General features: G+C 43.5%; 1 protein-coding gene across 3 annotated transcripts in view; it reads left to right on the top strand.

Moving 5' to 3' along the window:
- LOC115165604 (pleckstrin homology domain-containing family G member 5-like) overlaps nucleotides 1-20,358 on the top strand; it is a 105,972-nt gene that overhangs the window by 65,337 nt on the left and 20,277 nt on the right. For 2 of the 3 annotated variants that reach the window (XM_029718817.1, XM_029718818.1), the window contains 6 exons: nucleotides 13,476-13,617; nucleotides 13,931-14,030; nucleotides 14,522-14,582; nucleotides 14,998-15,089; nucleotides 15,378-15,514; nucleotides 17,507-17,697. In XM_029718817.1, the coding sequence (XP_029574677.1) occupies nucleotides 13,476-13,617; nucleotides 13,931-14,030; nucleotides 14,522-14,582; nucleotides 14,998-15,089; nucleotides 15,378-15,514; nucleotides 17,507-17,697 (723 nt within the window). The remainder of the gene's footprint in view (nucleotides 1-13,475; nucleotides 13,618-13,930; nucleotides 14,031-14,521; nucleotides 14,583-14,997; nucleotides 15,090-15,377; nucleotides 15,515-17,506; nucleotides 17,698-20,358) is intronic. The other variant, XM_029718816.1, reaches the window with a different exon arrangement.

Raw genomic sequence — 20,358 nt, 5'->3', positions numbered from 1 at the left:
GGAGAGAGGAGTTGCCCCAAAGAGGCCTGCTTTGTATGTTTGAGAGAAAGAGAGTAGCTCATGAATGAGTTGAAATTGGTGCTTTTCAGTGAAAGAGTATGAGCCATTAATGTTGTGTACTTTTGTCTGTGTTTGGGATCTGTTTGATTAGTTAGATGGGAGTGAGTCTGAACTTGTGTGTGTGTGTGTGTGTGTGTGTCTGTCTGAAGTCTGGACCAATGACTGTCAGTTGAGGGTGTGTGAGTGCACAATTATCTTATTATTTGTAGAGACTACACAATTGAGTCAAACCAATCGTGTTTGTGATTGTGTCGGCCACAGTCGGCCACCAGACAAACCTCATATATGGTCCAAGCCAGGGGTGTGATTCAGTACGTCTACTTTTAGCCACACAGTCTTACATGTTCAAATGACTGATAAGAAGGCCTAGCTGCTAAGATGGTCTTTAGTCTGGCTCACACAACGGTCTTCCTGACTTTAGAGTCTGGATAGGCTCCTTGATGGTGTAGGCATGATGCTTCAATAATAAAGGGGGCTATATTTTTTTTATTTTATTTTTTTACTGATTTTGGTATCTCCTTTTGTCTTTCTCACTCAAACACCCACATAGACAGCCACACACAGCCCCTGAGCGCCGCCCCCTTCCAATACAGCTGTTGGATTTTCAAATCCAAACAATGAAGGATCTCAACCCCCCAAGAGAGAGAAATAAATAATCAAAGCCCAAGACAATTTTTGTGTGAACATTGCACCCACAAACCGACTCCTGTCCAGACCAGTGTCACAGCTCTCCCTCACCGTGTACCACGTTAATCGTGTCAACCAGGCTCGGGAATCTCCGCTTAAAGTTGCCAAATCAAAGATGACTAACATGTTAGGGCCTGGTCCTGAAGGAGCCCGTATGTGGGGTGATGTTAGTGATGTTAGGATTTGGAATCTTTCACTGAAACACTGTGAACCAAACTGTCATCTGACTGCAGCATTAACAAAGCACACAGTAAATAACTGAAATGAAGGTTTTATTAGAGCACAAGTAGCCATATCCAAATGTCATCATGACTGTTTGGTCTGTGCTCCATGTAGCTAAACATAATCGTCTATTGTCTTGACTCTGAATGTCATAGCTGTTCACTGATGTGTTGATTCATGCTGCCTGTGATCGTGTGTGTTGTGAGAGCGTGGGAGCTGGCTGCTGGAGACAGACTGTATGTGGATGACAATAGGAAGCAAGGAATTGAATTAGCTCTGGGTGTGGGCACCAACAACGTGTGTGTGTGTTGTGGTGTGTGTGTAGAGCAGTAGACCAAACACAACGGGTCCTATTAAAAACCTGGGGCGGTGCCTTTTCTCTTTCACAATGTCTCTCCCAATAACAAGTCTCCTACTAATATCACTGTCTGCCAACTCTTTTCCAATGAGCACTACTCCATCTTTCACTCACACACTATGGCATTGCACAGGGGCTCATTGCAACATGTGTGCTGCAAACATGTCCATTCACTGAAATGATTAACAACATTGTTGTGCGCACACACACGTGACTTTGCTCATGTGTGCTCAGACATGCACTACCGTTCAAAAGTTTGGGGTCACTTAGAAATGTCCTTGTTTTTGAAAGAAAAGCATTTTTTTTCCCCATTTTAAATAACATCAAATTGATCAGAAATACAGTGTAGACATTGTTAATGTTGTAAATAACTATTGTAGCTGGAAACGGCAGATTTTTTTAAATTTTTCATGGAATATCTACATAGGCGTACAGAGTTCCCATTATCAGCAACCATCAATCCTGTCTTCCATTGGCACGTTGTGTTAGCTAATCCAAGTTTATCATTTTAAAAGGCTAATTGATCATTAGAAAACCCTTTTGCAATTATGTTAGCACAGCTGAAAACTGTGTGTACTGCTTAAAGAAGCAATAAAACTGGCTCGAACTGCTGGGGAAAACAATGGCCAAACACCAAAATGAACAAAAACGTAAACATTTTGTTATACAATGCATTCGGAAAGTATTCAGACCCCTTGACTTTTTCCACACTTTGTTACGTTACAGCCTTATTCTAAAATGTATTAAATGTTAAATCTTCATCAATCTACACACAATACCCCATAATGACAAAGCGAAAACAGGTTTAGACATTTTTGCAAATGTAATACAAATAAAAAACATACCTTTTTTTATTTTCTATGAGACTCGAAATATTGATCTCAGGTGCATCCTGTTTTCATTGATCATCCATGAGATGTTTCTACAACTTGATTGGAGTCCACCTTTGGTAAATTCTATTGATTGGACATGATTTGGAAAGTCACACACCTGTCAATATATACGGTCCCACAGTTGACAGTGCATGTCAGAACAAAAACCAAGCCATGAGGTCGATGGAATGGTCCATAGAGCTCCGAGACGGAATTATATCGCTACACAGATCTGGGGATGAGTACCAAAAATATATGCAGCATTGAAGGGCCTCAAGAACACAGTGGCCTCCATCATTCTTAAATGGAAGAAGTTTGGAACCACCAAGACTCTTCCTAGAGCTGGCTGCCTGGCCAAACTGAGCAATTGGTGACCAAGAACCCAATGGTCACTCTGACGGAGCTCCCGAGTTCCTCTGTGGAGATGGGAAACATTTCCAGAAGGACAACAATCTCTGCTGCATTCTACCAATCATGCCTTTCTGATAGAGTGGCCAGACGGAAGCCACTCCTTAGCAAAAAGCACATGACAGCCTCCTTGGAGTTTGCCAAAAGGCACCTAAAAGACCCTTTAGTCTAAGATTCTCTAGTCTAATGAAACAAGGATTGAACTCTTTGGCCTGAATGCCAAGCTTCACGTCTGGAGAAAGAATGGTGGTGGCAACCATTTTTACTTCATTCCTAAAGAAAATAATGTACTTTTTACTCCATACGTTTTCCCTGACACCCAAAAATATATATACATTTTAGTCATTTAGGAGACGCTCTTATCCAGAGCGACTTACAGTAGTGAATGCATACATTTTATTTCATACTTTTTTTTTTCTTCTTTTCATACTGGCCCCCCGTGGGAATTGAACCCACGACCCTGGCGTTGCAAACACCATGTGTTGCAAACACCATGCTCTACCAACTGAGCTACAGGGATTTGTTAATTTGACAGGAAAATGGTCCAATTCACGCACTTATCAAGTGAACATCCCTACTGCCTCTGATCTGGCGGACTCACTAAATACACGTTTCGTTTGTAAATGACGTCTGAGTGTGCCCCTGTCTATCTGTAAAAAAATATATATATTTTTTTACTTTTACTGTTGATGCTTAAGTATATTTTAGCAATTGCATGTAATTTTGATACATAAGTATATTTAAAACAAAATACTTTTAGACTTTTACTCTAGTAGTATTTTACTAGGTGATTTTCACTTGAGTCATTTTCTATTAAGATATCTTTACTTTTACTCTATGACAATTGGGTACTTTTTCTACCACTGAAGAGTGGCTTTGGGACAAGTCTCTGAATGTCCTTGAGTGGGCCAGCCAGAGCTTGGACTTGAACCTGGTCGAACATCTCTGGAGAGACCTGAAAATAGTGCAGTGACGCTCCCCATCCAACCTGACAGATCTTGAGAGGCTCTGCAGAGAAGAATGGGAGAAACTCCCCAAATACAGGTGTTCCAAGCTTGTAGTGTCATAGGTGCTTCAACAAAGTAATGAGTAAAGGGTCTGAATACTGATGTAAATGTTTTTCTGTTTTGAATTTTTTATGTATTTGCTGAAATGTAGAACCTTTTTTTGCTTTGCCATTATGGGGTATTGTGTGTTGACTGAGGAAAAACAACAATTTAATCAATTTTAGAGTAAGGCTGTAACGTAACAAAATGTGGAGAAAGTCAAGGGGACTGAAATACTGGGAACCATACAGTAATCTTAACACACACACACACACACACACACACACACACACACACAGAGGTTGAGATGGAGGTTATATAAAAGTTAGGTGTGCTCTAGCAGGACAGGCTGTTCAGATTAAAGCCAGTCAGTCGGGGGAGGGTGTTTATGTGTCTGATCCAGTGCTGTTGGCAGCTTGGTCTTGCATTTTTATCAGTATTTTCTTAATGGGGAGGGGGGATGAAGGTGCATCAAACCTTATTATGCTGTTCATACTGCCTAATAAACCGTTGCATGTCATCATGTAGGGAGTGCGTTTGTGTAGGGTTAACCCTGACTGAGGTAACAGGGCAGAATCAGCTCAAGAGACTCGAGTCATCTCGAAGTGAGACAGCTGTAGTCAGTGAGAGGAAATCTAACCCCTTTCATTCAATATAGGTCTAGCGCTCCCGCTGAAGGGTCACAAGTTGGAACGTGGCACGTTTGTGTTCACATGATTGTGTGTCTAGGCTACTGCGGGTGTGGTAGTGTGTGATGGCGCCTTGGTCGTGTGTGTGATGGCGCCTTGGGGGGGTGTGTGTGTGTGTGTGCGTTGAAACAAGTGTGTGTGTAAGCAGGTGCCACGTGGTAGTGAATGTACTAAGCTTGAGTGAGGGGCGCAGAGGGGCCGTGTGTGTTCACAGCTGCCCGGGGGGCTCCGGATGTGAGTAGTGTGTGTGTGTCGCTCCGGCCACGGTAGCTGTTCTTTCTCTAAACCCACCACTAATTCTCTTGACTTGAGAGCGCACGTCTGGACACACGCACACAACACACATACTCAAACACTACATACACAAACCAGTGGAGGCTTCTTAGAGGAGGAAGGGGAAGACAATCCTCAGTGAATTTCAGAAAAATGTAAATAAAAAAAAACATTTCAAACATTATCCTTTTACATAAAACTGTACTAAATATACTCACGTCACCAAATAATTGATTAAAACACACTGTTTTGCAATGAAGGTCTACAGTAGCCTCAACAGCACTCAGTAGCACCATGGTGTAGCCGGAGGACAGCTAGCTTCCATCCTCTGGGTACATTTGATTTCAATACAAAACCTAGGAGACACATGGTTCTCACCCCTTTCCATAGACGTACTCAGTAATTATGACAACTTTTGGAAGACATCCTACAACCTATCAGAGCTCTTGCATCATGAACTGACATTTTTTCCACCCAGTCAAAGGATCAGATAATGAATCTAGTACTGAAAACAAATGCTACAGCTAGCTAGCACTGCAGTACATAAAATGTTGTGAGTAGTTGTCTCAAAGAGAGAGGCAATAGTTGAACAGTTTTGAACAAATTAATATCTTCAAAAGTTAATGAGAAGCAAAAGATTTCTCAACAAAAACAAGTTTCACATACTAAGTTAGCAGATGCAGCGAGCTAGTTTAGCCTACTCAGAGGGATGCTATGACTATCCAACACAACACTGGAACTCTTCCAAGTCAAAGTAATCTACCAGAAGATAGTTTGGCCTATCATTAGCATCAATATTTTTTTTCCTATTCCTTAATTGTTTGAAACCTGGACTTCATATTGTGAGGCATGTCTTAGGCCTTACTTGAAAGTAGCATAAAGCCAAAATCCCACCATAGCAACGTGGAGGCAATTATTTGTATAAAGACTTACTCATATGCTTTCTAATGTTCTATTGATTTCCTTTCAATCTTCTTTCATTGTCTAGCAGTCAAAGGCATTATTGTAGTCATAATAGCAACCCATGATAGTTGTTGCATATTTAAATCCTCCCCTATTTCTAACGGATATTTCCGTCCAGTGTTGCCAACTAATTTTCAAGGGAAGTTGCTAGAGGCAGGTCGATTTGTTGATAAATGACGTGATGTCATTACGTAATAATGTAAAACTGCGTCATTACGTAGAATACGCAATAACGTTACTTAAATTGACTGGCCATCTCGATGAAAAATATGATTTGACATTTGTTAGTTTAGATTTGTTTGTTTATCACATTTTTATTTGTAAAAGTAATTTAAACACAACACATTTTATATGATCAGATATTTTTAAAAACACATTGAATTATTGAACAATTACACATTATTGAACAATTACGTTTGATTTATTTTCTTTAACTAGTAAACCTACACATTCTGAACAATTATAGTTTTAAGCAGTGTATTGGTAGTTAACATGCTACCTAACTGATGAACAATTATAAGTACAAGCTAATAACATGGTATATATGTTATCTTATTGAACAAGCAACTTAACTCAAATAATGTGTGCGCTAGGCAGCTCTCTCCAGGTTGTTGTGCTGCTTGGCTGGCTAGCTGATCAATGGTTTCCTCCAGATATTGCGACTGTTCTCGCTCACACTGCAGTACACACTGCCACCATCAGCTGTGTCTCCACCAGTTCCAGAATGTCCGCTCCTTGCATATGTACTGTAAATATGATGAAGCATAGATTGGCAAGGAAATCCTCTTCATCGTCACTGTCCAACTGTATTGTCACGGAGCTGGAACCAGCAGAAGAGGATGGAGTGGCGTTAAAGCTGTATGCTGCTGTGGTGCCAAACTGCTGCCGAACTTCACTTGGTAGTTTATGCTGGTAACAGGTATCACCAGCCAGCTTTAGTCCATACCGCACCAGGAGTATGGACTTGAGAGTGTGCAGTGACATTCTATTTTTTAACTTTGACTTGACCACACTTATTTGGCTGAACAGCAGTTCAACCTCTGCATTTGAGTGTGGCAAGGGTGCAATCTGGTTTCAGAGCTGGTCATGGGTGCACCTCAGCCACGCTCAAGGTCCTAAACGATATCGTAACCTCCATCGATAAGAAACAATACTGTGCTGCCGTATTCATTGACCTGGCCAAGGCTTTCGACTCTGTCAATCACCACATCCTCATCGGCAGACTCAACAGCCTTGGTTTCTCAAATGATTGCCTCGCCTGGTTCACCAACTACTTCTCTGATAGAGTTCAATGTGTCAAATCGGATGGCCTGTTGTCCGGGCCTCTGGCAGTCTCTATGGGGGTGCCACAGGGTTCAATTCTTGGGCCAAGTCTTTTCTCTGTATACATCAATGATGTCGCTCTTGCTGCTGGTGAGTCTCTGATCCACCTCTACACAGACGATACCATTCTGTATACTTCTGGCCCTTCTTTGGACTGTGTTAACAACCCTACAGATGAGCGTCAATGCCATACAACTCTCCTTCCGTGGCCTCCAACTGCTCTTAAATACAAGTAAAACTAAATGCATGCTCTTCAACCGATCACTGCCCGCACCTGCCCGTTCTGACTTAGAATATGTGGACAACTACAAATACCTAGGTGTCTGGTTAGACTGTAAACTCTCCTTCCAGACTCACATCAAACATCTCCAATCCAAAGTTAAATCTAGAATTGGCTTCCTATTTCGCAACAAAGCATCCTTCATTCATGCTGCCAAACATACCCTCATAAAACTGACCATCCTACCGATCCTCGACTTCGGCGATGTCATTTACAAAATAGCCTCCAATACCCTACTCAACAAATTAGATGCAGTCTATCACAGTGCCATCCGTTTTGTCACAAAAGCCCCATACACTACCCACCACTGCGACCTGTACGCTCTCGTTGGATGGCCCTCGCTTCATACTCGTCGCCAAACCCACTGGCTCCAGGTCATCTACAAGACCCTGCTAGGTAAAGTCCCCCCCTTATCTCAGCTCACTGGTCACCATAGCAGCACGCACTCCAGCAGGTATATCTCTCTGGTCACCCCCAAAGCCAATTCCTCCTTTGGCCGTCTCTCCTTCCAGTTCTCTGCTGCCAATGACTGGAACGAACTACAAAAATCTCTGAAACTGGAAACACTTATCTCCCTTACTAGCTTTAAGCACCAGCTGTCAGAGCAGCTCACAGATCACTGCACCTGTACATAGCCCATCTATAATTTAGCCTAAACAACTACCTCTTCCCCTACTGTATTTATTTATTTATTTATTTTGCTCCTTTGCCCACCATTATTTCTATTTCTACTTTGCACTTTCTTCCACTACAAATCTACCATTCCAGTGTTTTACTTGCTATATTGTATTTTCTTCGCCACCATGGCCTTTTTTGCCTTTACTTTCCTTATCTCACCTCATTTGCTCACATTGTATATAGACTTATTTTTCTACTGTATTATTGACTGTATGTTTGTTTTACTCCATGTGTAACTCTGTGTTGTTTTATGTGTCGAACTGCTTTGCTTTATCTTGGCCAGGTCGCAATTGTAAATGAGAACTTGTTCTCAACTTGCCTACCTGGTTAAATAAAGGTGAAATAAAAAAATAAAAAGGGGAGGGCAGCGAGTGCAGCTTTGCACAGTTCTTCAAGTGGATTTGACCCGGAACAGTCTGTGTAGTTAGTCAATTCACTCCAAAACTCGACTGTTTTTTCAGTTGAGTCCCACCTAAGCAGATGGATGTTTCTCTATTGGGAAACAATTTGATCAATTGTTTGGGGCTGGTACCCCAGTAGCTTAGCTACTTTAATCATTTCAGTGGTGCCTTTATTGTACTTTAGTGTTCCCTTAACACTGAACAAGACCATGTTTCGCAAGGCTTCTAGGATGTCTGGGAGCCTTGCTTGCAGCTCCTTGCTTAAAGAAACAATGTAGTTGATGATGCACTGTCTCCAAATTACCTTTTCGTCCTCTGGCGCAAGACTGAGTTGGTACACCGTGCTCTCGAAAAGGTACTCAAGGTAAGGTGATGGACTGAGATCTCCATCAATGGCATCCTTCAGGACATCCATTTTTGCCATAGGATTGACTACTCTGCTGCAAATTGATGTTAAGAGGTGTAACAGATTGTCCAAAAGCTTGACAGGATCTGTTTGTTCTCCCTCAAATGACTTCACTGCAACTTGTATGTCGGACAGGATTGATTTCCAGAATGTCAGGCAGACATAGTTGGTCTTGTACATAGTGTGGAGCACATCCGCCATGTAGCAATGCTCACTGGTCTTGGTCAACTCAAAGTGGAGTTTCAGTTCTTCCCACTGGCTCAATTTACGAGTTACCGCGGGCTCATCGATAGCCAACGTGTGGCACACGCTTTGGTGATCTGCAGGGGTTTCTGGCCACAATTAATGATGGCATAAACTGCTTTGTATGCCTTGTGCCGTTTTGGGGAAATTGAAAACCAGTTGTAGGTTTCTCTGATTTAAGTACTCAACACTCCTAGGGATGGTTTCTTTGGATGCTGCACTGACAGCCAATTGTAAACACTGGCACACGCAGCGGATGAGTACCAAATTGGGCAATGCATATTCTTCCTTTAAAATGTTGTGCACCCCAGTCATCATGGACACATTATCAGTGCCAATACCCTGAAGATTATCTTTTTTAAGGTTACACTTCTCAAGAAACTCAACTACCGTCTTTGCTATTGATCTGGCATCGCCCCCCTCCAATTCAACCAGCCTGAGAAATGTGGACACCGCTTCTTCTTTTTTTAGCACTGAAATACCGAATCACCACACCCAGGTATTTTGAGACACTGACATCAGTGAACTCATCCAAACGGAGACTGAACTTAACATCCCCCACATCTGATGTTACCCTTTTGAGAAAATAAGGAGCCAGTACTCCCCTAATCATTCCTGTGCACTTGGTGTGGTGCATTTGGAAGTTTGTTGCTGCCACAGAATCTGAAAAGGCAGCTATACAAGCCATACCTAAATGGTCGCATGCTAGCAACGAACAATGTTCCGCAATGGCCATTGCCATAGTAGCTTTTGCAGTTATCCACTTTCTTAACCAACTGTGTTAATGTGGACTGCGTTGTGATGTTGTACGGTTTTTGCTTTATTTGTATGCTTTGCTGTAGCACAATGTTTTTTGATGTCATACATTTTTGCAAGCATATCTCATTTGCAGTATGCACAGTATGCCCAACAATCATCCCCAATTACTGGCTTCAGCCACCCTTTAAATTCAGCTACAGACTCCCACTCTTTTCTGTACTTCTGGCTGTACAATTTTGATTGAGACATGTTGATTGATGTTGTAAGTTCTGTTCAAGATCAAACATTCGTGACCAACTATATTCATTGGGTTTGTCTCATCGAACGCATACTACTGCTGCTGCAATCAGCCAACAATGATTTGCAATTTGCTGAAATTGTTGCTGGCCTGCTGCTGTCTGTGCACGAGCTGAGCGCCTGCTACTGACGTCACTCACAATGCACTTTTGCATTGTACGGTGTATATACCACCCTCTACACCACGGTGCACATCAGTCATCGAGCGTTGGCGTTTGAGTTTGTACACTGCCATGGGACACAACGCAACGCGAGCAGTATTGCAGCTTTCATTTATTTCAAAGAAAGCATCCCATCAATGGCTGATGTCAATGCCGGATGGCTGTAGTGTAGTAAATAAAATGGTAATAGAACATTCATGAATTCTTTGACAAAGCCTCTGAGTATGTTCATATTTAGTCCGTTTTGTCTTTAAAAGGAAACTCTCAGACAGGTTTTGGGAATAGTATCAGAGTTCTCCTCATCCCAGATCCAACAGGCTCATTTTTGTTGGCTCGGCCAAGCAACAGATATTTTCAGCAGCTTTAGTCCTGAAAGGAATGCAGCCAGCTGCCTGGACACCCAGCCCATGGTTGTCTTTTTGGCTACCTTGCTGAGCCTGTAGTTGTCTAAATATGGCATCTTATTTTACCTGTCTAAACACACACAAACATAGACATAGAGTATCTTCTGAGGGGAGGTTCATTGTTATTTCGAGGAGACAAATTGAAAGCAGTACTCTTTTGATTTCTGACATGCTCGTGTTGTTACTTAGCACAATGCTATCTATGTACACTGAACAAAAATATAAACCCATCATGTAAAGTGTTGGTCCCATGTTTCATGACCTGAAATAAAAAATCCCTGAAATGTTCCATATGCACAAAAAGCTTATTTCTCTCTAATGTTGTGCAATAATTTATTTACATCCCTGCTAGTGAGCATTTCTCCTTTGCCAAGATAATCCATCCACCTGACAGGTGTGGCATAGCTGATTAAACATCATGGTCATGGGTTACACAGCTGCACCTTGTGCTGGGGACAATAAAAGGCCACTTTAAAATGTGCAGATTTATCCCACAACACAATGCCACAGATGTCTCAAGTTTTGAGGGAGCATTCAATTGTCATGCTGCCTGCCGGATTGTCTACCAGAGTTGTTGCCTGAGAATGGAATGTTCATTTCTCTACCATAAGCTGCATCCAACGTCGTTTTAGAGAATTTGGCAGTACGTCCAACCGGCCTCAAAACCGCAGACAACGTGTAATCAGCCAGCCCAGGACCACCACATCCGGCTTCTTCACATGTGGGATCATCTGGGAAGGGGGAGGGGGGGGATCATCTGGGGAGTGGGGGCCATAGATTAGGGCCTAAAGATTTTATTTCAATTGACTGATTTCCTTATATGAACTTCTATGAACTGTAACTCAATTGTTGCATGTTGCGTTTATATTTTTGTTCAGTATGTTTTATTTACAGAGGGAAAGAGAGAGCAGAAGAAATATTCCGACCAAACTTGATTAATATAATTATCAATATACCATCATAACAATGTTTATGATGAATGGAACAAGGCCTTTTAAGTTACATTTGAAACTCCCATCCAACAGCCAGAGACATGCTCCGTCTAAAAATATGAAAGCACACTTAACTTAATTGTGCCTATTACAGTTAACAAGGGCCATTCTCTGGGTGTAGACTAGAGGTCCCAAGGAAAGGAAGGGAAGGGAAGGGAGGAGCATCGGAGAGGCGAGGACCCTGTCTGACTTGCATACTGAGAGCTGAAAGAGGCCCCTGGTTTAATCTCCACCCTGCCTGCCTGCCTGCCTGCCTGCCTGCCTGCCGAGGGAGCGTCAGATGGCTCTGACAGAGAGAGTCCAGCCCAGCTCACAGCCCAGGCAACAATTAGAGCTCTAGATTAAGGGGGCTTTGGACTACTGAAAGCTGTTCATTTTTCTCTTCCTTCTTATGGGTCATCTCTACTGGGATTCCTTCCTCCCCCCCAGCTTAATGGCACTAGCAGAACATACAGTACATCTACGTTTTGTGGATAGCTTGAGTAGACATCCTGCATGTTTGTGTTATGTATTTGATATCTGTGTATGGAACACAGCCTACAGGTGTATTTATTGGCTTGTCAACATAGTAAGAACATGGTTCAACCTGAGTGACTGGGAACTTGTGGGAAAACACTTGTGCTGTTTTTCTTGTGTGTACTGTATTTGTGCCTGCTTACTTGCAGCCCCCCCCCCCCCCCAACACACACACACACACATCTCCAGTCCCAAGCAGAGCACACGGAGACAATGACAGGAAATACATTAGCAGGACTTCCATTGTATCTCCCCATACGTCCTCATTTCCTGTATAGGAGTCATAGCGGGTAGTGGTGGTGCTGGAGAGGGGAAACTCCTGCGGCTCTCCTCTTCTCCCGGGCCAGGGAGGCCACCCCTTGTAGGTGCTAGAGGAGGGGGAGATCTGTCTATGTCTGGCCCCAGGCAGAGGGGGCCTAATCCAGCTCATTTCTGGTGCATGTCTGGCTGCTTGTATGGTTGGCTGCCTGGTTGACTGGCTGGCTTACTGACAGGCTGTCTCTCAAGCTCTAGTCACAAGACCTCTGTGTACGTTGACATTGAACTTTGTCTGCTGCTTCTATCCCATGTAATGGTGTAAACAATGGCTTGGGAACTACGTGGCTGTCTGTCCTGCCATCAGGTAGATGTGTGTAGCGTTATGCTGTGACCTACTGTGACCTGTCTCTTATCTCAGCCAGACCACTGCCCTGGCTGTGTGTTAATGGATGTGTGTAGCTTTATACTATGACCTGTCTCTCTGTAGGCCTACCTAACCTCCCCAGAGCTCCAGGCTAACCCTTACCCTACCTAACCTCTTTCCCATTTCAGATTGTCAATGATGTGTCTCCTAATGTTCACAATCAGCTCCTTTGTTTTGTTGACACGGCAGAGGTTGTTTTCCTGGCACAACTCCGCCAGGGCCCTTACCTGCTCTCTGTAGTCTCGTCATTGTTGGTAATCAGGCTTACCACTGTTGTTGTCTGCAAACTTGATTATTGAGTTGGAGGCGTGCGTGGCTATGCAGTCATGGGTGAACAGGGAGTACAGGAGAGGGCTGAGCACATACCCTTGTGGGGCCCCTGTGTTGAGGATCAGCGTAGTGGAGGTGTTGCCTACCTTCACCACCTGGGGGCGACATGTCAGGAAGTGTAGGACCCAATTTCACAGGGCAGTGTTCAGACCCAGGGCCCGAGCTTAATGATGAGCTTAGAGGGAACTATGGTGTTGAAGGCTAGGCTGTAGTCAATGAACAGCATTCTTACATAGGGATTCCTCTTGTCCAGATGGGACAGGGCAGTGTGATGGCGATTGCGTCATCTGTGGATCTGTTGGGGCGGATTGCAAGTTGCAGTGGGTTGTGTCTGGTTTGCGAGACTACTCTGTTCCTGAGCCCGACTACTGACCAGGTAGATTGGTACATCCGCTGTACTGACCCTCACACCCATCTCTCCCCAGGTGTGCCACCACTCGAACTGCCAGGACCTGAACAACAAGAGCCCACTTCATCTGTGTGAGTCATGTGACTCCCGCTGCCACCTGGAAGACACAGACAACATGCACTTTGACCGACACCCCCGCTTTGACCTGCAACCCCAAGGTACACAACACTACCCAGTACCAACCACAACAACAGCTTCACACCCAGACTTCCTCCCCACTAGTTAGTATACATTTAGTGCCATGCAATTACGGCTTCTAGGCTCATTGAACTGTTGTTAGCTAGACTGACTCATTCTTTCTGCGTCATCCATCGTGACTGTCTTCCACATTTAGAAGAGTTGATCAACTTTTAGAATTTCCTGTTAACATTTTGCATTGCTCGATTAAACTGGAAGTACCTGTGTTATTAAGGAAAGTGTTATTAAAGAATATTATTAATGATCTAATATTCTGTGTAACCCCCGTGTAAGGTTCCATCCTGGCCCGGAACGTGTCGACGCGCTCCTGTCCCCCCCCCACCAGCCCCCCCTCTGACCTGGAGGAGGAGGACGAAGGGGCCAACAACCAAGGGTATGTCAATCCTCGTTATGCGAAAATGTATTACATCTGTCTGCATGGCGCTTGTCACTTCGGTTTAAAATACAAAATGTAAACTAGATCAGCGAGGAGTGTCCTCTTTGACTGCACTGCTCTATTTATATACAATAGTTGTAGTTATGCTTCAGTTAGTGTTGACCTGTTGTTCCATAGATCAGGGATCATCAACTATATTCAGCCACAGGATGATATTTTCTTGAGCGAATTTACTTCAGGAAGCCCAAACAGATATGTTGGACTAAAGCATATTCATTTCAAACCTTGCTTACATTTGTATACGTTCACATATATCTATATTTTATACCTGGGAATACTTTAGAACCTGATTTCCAAAATTAAAATCCCTTGGAGCTGATTTGCTGAGAGAACTAGTGGGACAAATTTGGCCCACGGGCCACCAGTTGGTGAGCCCTGCCATAGATGTTCAATTACGCTATGTGCATAGGATATTATTTTTCTTTCAGGGAGCGTAAAACTGGGGGTCTGAAGTTGGTGAAGAAGAAACCACGGCGACGGCACACAGATGTGAGTATTGATACAGCCAGGTAGGGGTGTGACACACACGCCCCTTAAGAAGCCACATCTCTCCACCTTAGACTTGACCCAATACTATTAGGAACTATGTTGGTTAGAACATACAATAAGACAGGTATGTGGTGGAAAGTTAGACTGTATGATGATCACAGTGCCAACATGACTACATGCTTCAAGCTGTTAAGTTATACCACTGAAAATGGCTGCCATTATCAGCAGAGGCCAGGGACCCAGGTTGGGAGTCATATATAATGGTCTCCAATGGTCCGTCCCTGAGTGTTCCTGGCCAATCAGCCTGCCTGGTAAAGGGCCTCCCTGTGCATCTAATGAGAGGGAAATGACTACAGGAGCTCTGTCCTTCTCAGTTTTACAGCCATTATCTTCTATTGTCTGTCGCCCCCTGCAGGACCCCAGCAAGGAGTGCTTCAGCCTCAAGTTTGATCTGAACGTGGACATTGACACAGAGATCGTCCCCGCTGTGAAAAAGAAGACCCTGAGGTGAGTTAGGAGAATTGGTAGTGGGCTGAATAAATAGGGATGATTGTGAGCGATTTGTGTCTTTTCTATTTAAGGTCTGGTCTGAGTTTGTCCAAGGCATGGGACAAAGTCATAGTATATAATAATGTTCCATTTGATTATTTGGATAGGACCCACTGCATTAGTGTTTCATAAACATCTGGTGTGAATGGTCTCTGTTGACTCTCAGTCCTGTGCTTACATAACTGTATTGGGTGAATGGTCTGTGTTAATTCTGTTCTCTCTGTCCTGTGTGTTCCTCTATTCCAGGGAGGTGCTGGGCCCCGTGTTTGAGCGTAAAGGTATTGAGTTATCCCGGGTAGATCTGTTCCTAGACCAGTCCAACACTCCGCTGTCCCTCAACTTTGAGGCCTACCGCTTCGGGGGCCACTATCTCAAGGTCAAAGGTAAGAGTCAACTGCATCAGAGGACCAGTCAGCATCCACCAGAACATCACACCTTATTTTGTTTTCCTCAAGCGTCACAATTAATAGAATAAAATAACTCTGTGGAAGTATGGGTGTTTTGATTCTAAGCAAACCAAGGTACAATGTGTTTCAACTTTTGATTACTACTCTGCACTGAAAACTACATTTTAAGGGTTGACAAAATATGAAACAAACACCAATCTAATGAATTTGCCTTTAGAGAGTATTTGGCTTCTCTTTGTACCCCCTAGCATAAACAATGCCTGGGTGAGACAGATGTCAGAGCCTCAGTTTCCTGTCTCTCCCTTGATTCAGAGGAAACTGGACAGAGTCCTCCATCTCGGATCCCTGCAGGAGACTATGGCCTTTTCACATTTAGGAAAACGTCTGACCTCCAGCCTTTCTCCTCTGTCCTATCTCCTCCCTGACCCTCAAACTCATAAGGGGTTTAAGGAGAAGTCAATTCGTTAACAGACGAACGGAAGAGTGTTCTCCCCTTCTCGACAGCCTACTTTCATTGAGGATAGTCATGTGTATCTTATCTGAGTCCCTCGCGGAAGAGTATTGAAATCTGCCACACCCCCTTTGAATCAGCATTTGCTTTGTCAGAGGAGAAAAGCATGCACACGTTTAAAAACAATATACTACTCATCGTTTCATATATAAAATGTCTTGCACAGCTAACATCTGTTTTTATCGCTTTACACATTTGTTTTGGGATCTACCCCTGTAAACGTCATTTGCCTGGTAAGGCACGAGTAGAAAAGGGGTCTGATTTCATACAATCGCCTTTTCGTTCACTTTCCCTCTCCACGACGCTGCTCCTTGATTTACCTTTGCCCTTTTTCAAAAGGAGGTGAAAGAGGACACAGGAGTTGAGCAAATCCAATTGAGAAAAGGCCTATATCTGTAGCAGGAGCCTTTGGATCAAAGACCCGTACACGGGTTAGCTGAGAACGTCGCGAAAAACAACATGCACGCTTCAATGGGCCAGATGGCCGTGTGTTGTGATTCTGGATGGCCAGATAGCTAGCAACAATGACATGAAGCTGCTATGTGGAGAATCGTAAGTGGCTTGTTTCAGTTTTATCTTGTTCTTAATGTCTTGTTTTGATGTGTTTTAACTGATGTCACATATATGCTAAATTCGTTAGCTAGCTAACCAACTGTTACAATGTATTTGAAAGACAAGTGCTCATTGTGCAACTTTATTTATGTTTTCAATAAACTTTGGAGACAAAATCTATTTTACATGTTAACAATCTAAGCCACCGAGTCTGTTCGCCCCATAGTTGCGCACGCATCGGTTTTGTTGCTAAACAACCAACACTTCCTATAGATGGCAGCCCATTCATTTAGATGTCCTGTGCTAGGATAAATAAGCTTTGCATCATAACGTTAGGTGTTCTGCTATTCTTTCAAATCTCCACCCTCGTCACCTCACCGGTCTCCCTGATAGTCTAGAAGGTCTAGTCAGTTGTACAACCGAATGTATTCAACTGAAATGTGTCTTCCGCATTTAACCCAACCCCTCTGAATCAGAGAGGTGCGGGGGGCTGTCTTAATCGACATCCACGTCATTGGCACCTTGGGAACAGTGGGTTAACTGCCTTGCTCGGGCAGAACAACAGATTTTTACCTTGTCAGCTCGGGGATTCTATCCAGCAACCTTTCGGTTACTGGCCCAATGTTCCTACCTGCCAGGCTAGCAACTTATCCAATGCAATCTGCAGCTATTAAGCAAATCTTAAAAGCTAGCCTTGGAGTATAATATTTTCACAATCTAATGTTTAAAAGGGATTGAAGACTGTTCACTAGAGATCCTGTTTTGGTGCCTGAGGAGAGAGAACTTAAACAGGAAGCTAGTCCTGAAATAAATAAATGTTGATGCACTTCTCTATTACACCTACCTATCTTCAATAAGAGAATTATAACACACTAAGCTAACCCTCCATGTTGGTTCCTCCTCAGCGCGGCCAGGTGATGAGCTGAAGGTGGAGCAGGGAGTGAAGGACCTGCGCTCGCTCAGTCTGCCCAACATGAAACCCTCTGGGGGTCAGAGCTCCTACATCCTCACTGCAGGCAGCGAGAGGGTGGAGCACGGCTCTCTGGGACGCAAGGAGAGCAACATTGACCTACTGGTCAGTGCAGCCTCTACTACAGTATGTATTCACTCACATACTGCAACCAATGTACATCAAATCTCTCTCTCTCGCGCACACCATGGGTCCATATACAGTATCACACATACAGTATACACACAGAGTTCAGGTGGGCCTTCGCAGGTGGGCCTTGAACAAATGAAGGAAAGGAGGGGTGCTCAACAACAACAATGACAAAAATCATGAGACGGGCTTACCAAGAAAATCTTCCAAAATGACTAATTCAAGGAGTTGGAGCACTCAACAAAAAGAGCAGAGTGATTTATTTTAGGTCACTTTAGTTCGTTGTCCAGGATGTGAACAGGTGACAGATGTTACCACTACAGGAGCTCAGTATAAGCACACTTAAACTATACATCCTATCTGACTTATACACACCTACTACCGGTTGTGACTAGATGAAGTACAGCTGCTACTGGTTGTGACTAGATGGAGTACAGCTACTACTGGTTGTGACTAGATGGAGTACAGCTACTACTGGTTGTGACTAGATGGAGTACAGCTACTACTGGTTGTGACTAGATGGAGTACAGCTACTACCGGTTGTGACTAGATGGAGTACAGCTACTACTGGTTGTGACTAGATGGAGTACAGCTACTACTGGTTGTGACTAGATGGAGTACAGCTGCTACTGGTTGTGACTAGATGGAGTACAGCTACTACTGGTTGTGACTAGATGGAGTACAGCTACTACTGGTTGTGACTAGATGGAGTACAGCTACTACTGGTTGTGACTAGATGGAGTACAGCTACTACCGGTTGTGACTAGATGGAGTACAGCTACTACCGGTTGTGACTAGATGGAGTACAGCTACTACTGGTTGTGACTAGATGGAGTACAGCTGCTACCGGTTGTGACTAGATGGAGTACAGCTACTACTGGTTGTGACTAGATGGAGTACAGCTACTACTGGTTGTGACTAGATGGAGTACAGCTACTACTGGTTGTGACTAGATGGAGTACAGCTACTACTGGTTGTGACTAGATGGAGTACAGCTACTACTGGTTGTGACTAGATGGAGTACAGCTACTACTGGTTGTGACTAGATGGAGTACAGCTACTGTTGTGACTTTTCATAGCAGGTTAGGAGAGCATTTTTGCTAACCCTTTTCAGAACTTTAACCTAATTATCCTAACCTGTTACATGAATTATCCTAACTACCCCCTCATCTCTTAAACATCTTGAAACTTTAGATGCCACTTTCTACCTCTTTCCATAATCTAACCCTTTATCCCATGATGCCTTTATGAAGTGGATCATTTTATGAAGTGGATGATAATCCAGCCATTATCATAACCTAATTTTTCATTACCTTGCTATCTTTCATACCATCGGAACACTTAAACTCTGCTTTCCTCATGTCCCTTGTGCTGTGCCATCAAACCCTCCTGGGTAGGCTGGTGACCTACAAGAAGAGGCACTGCCATTCGCTGCTTATTTTGGCTGACAGGAAGAACCAGGTAGTGTTCACTTTGGCCTGGAGGAGAGGTGCTGAGAGAAGGAGTCTGCTGGACTACGGGGAACTGGCACCCTGCTTCACCCTGTGTTAATAGACCGTGAGAGAGGCTAGAATCATAAGGTTTCGTGTCCTGTCTGTCTCATTCTGTACTGCAAGTTATTCTCCGACTGACTAAAACCTACATTCTGAGATGTCATTTCGTCAACTTTGCTGGAAGAAAATAAGATTGTGAGATTGTCCATTGCCTTCTCAGTATAATCTCGGAACCCAGAAAAAAGTTGGGCGTGCCAGCAAGTCAATTTGTGTTAAGTCTGTCATGAGCGACTACATTCAGTATGAAAACAGCATGCTCTTTTTGTGCCATACTCTTTCGCTACCTGTGCACATTGCTTTGAAAGATTGGTAACTGTCTTGTGTGGACTAGCCCTCTCCGCTTACAGATTGAAAAACAAGTCAATGGGTGTGAACTGTGGAGATCCCTGCAGGCAAGTCTAGACCCACTCAGTACTCACACACTCAGGTGAGACAGGGTAGCATTGCATGCACTGAAATTGTGTGATGTCATTGCGGCCGTGCTGCTGTGCTAGGCAACGGGGTAGAGCCTGGGAGGATACCTGAGGTTGCTGTAATTTAGGGATTTTAGTGTGTCTGTCTGTCTGTCTGTGGGTTGGTAAGTCATCAGCCTCGGACATTAAACATGTCTGTCTGATTTAGTCAGGAGTTTGGTCATACTGTTCCTCTCCAATCCTGTCTTTGTTTAGTTTGAGGAGTCTCATTCAGTCAAAGACAAGCAGTAAATGCATGATATACAAAACCCCTTCAGAAAAAAGAAAGAAAAAAAAGCCTGTATCAGCTCACTCAAACTTGGACACTGTTTTTATTCATACACAGAGAGAAGCCATTCTCATTATGCCCTCAAGGAGGCGATAAAGAGCAAAGTAAAGGTCCACACTTTAAAGAACTGCCCCTATAAATTACACAAAGTACATGGGACAATGTTAAAATTCCAATAGCTCTAAATTTCAATGACTTGACCTCAAACCAACTATACATTTTAGAAATTCCTTTAAAAAATATTGAAAGCATTTAATGACAACTAAAAGGTGTGCAACATGAAAATATTGTCTCATTTACATTGTGTAATTTATTGACGGTCCCTAACTTGCCCTGGAGATAGGTTATCCAAAGTCAAACCAAC

This window comes from Salmo trutta, chromosome 28, assembly GCF_901001165.1.
Source record: "Salmo trutta chromosome 28, fSalTru1.1, whole genome shotgun sequence".
Taxonomy (NCBI): domain Eukaryota; kingdom Metazoa; phylum Chordata; class Actinopteri; order Salmoniformes; family Salmonidae; genus Salmo; species Salmo trutta.
The sequence above is the reverse complement of the archived record's forward strand: the minus strand, read 5'-3'. Positions and strand labels throughout refer to the sequence as shown.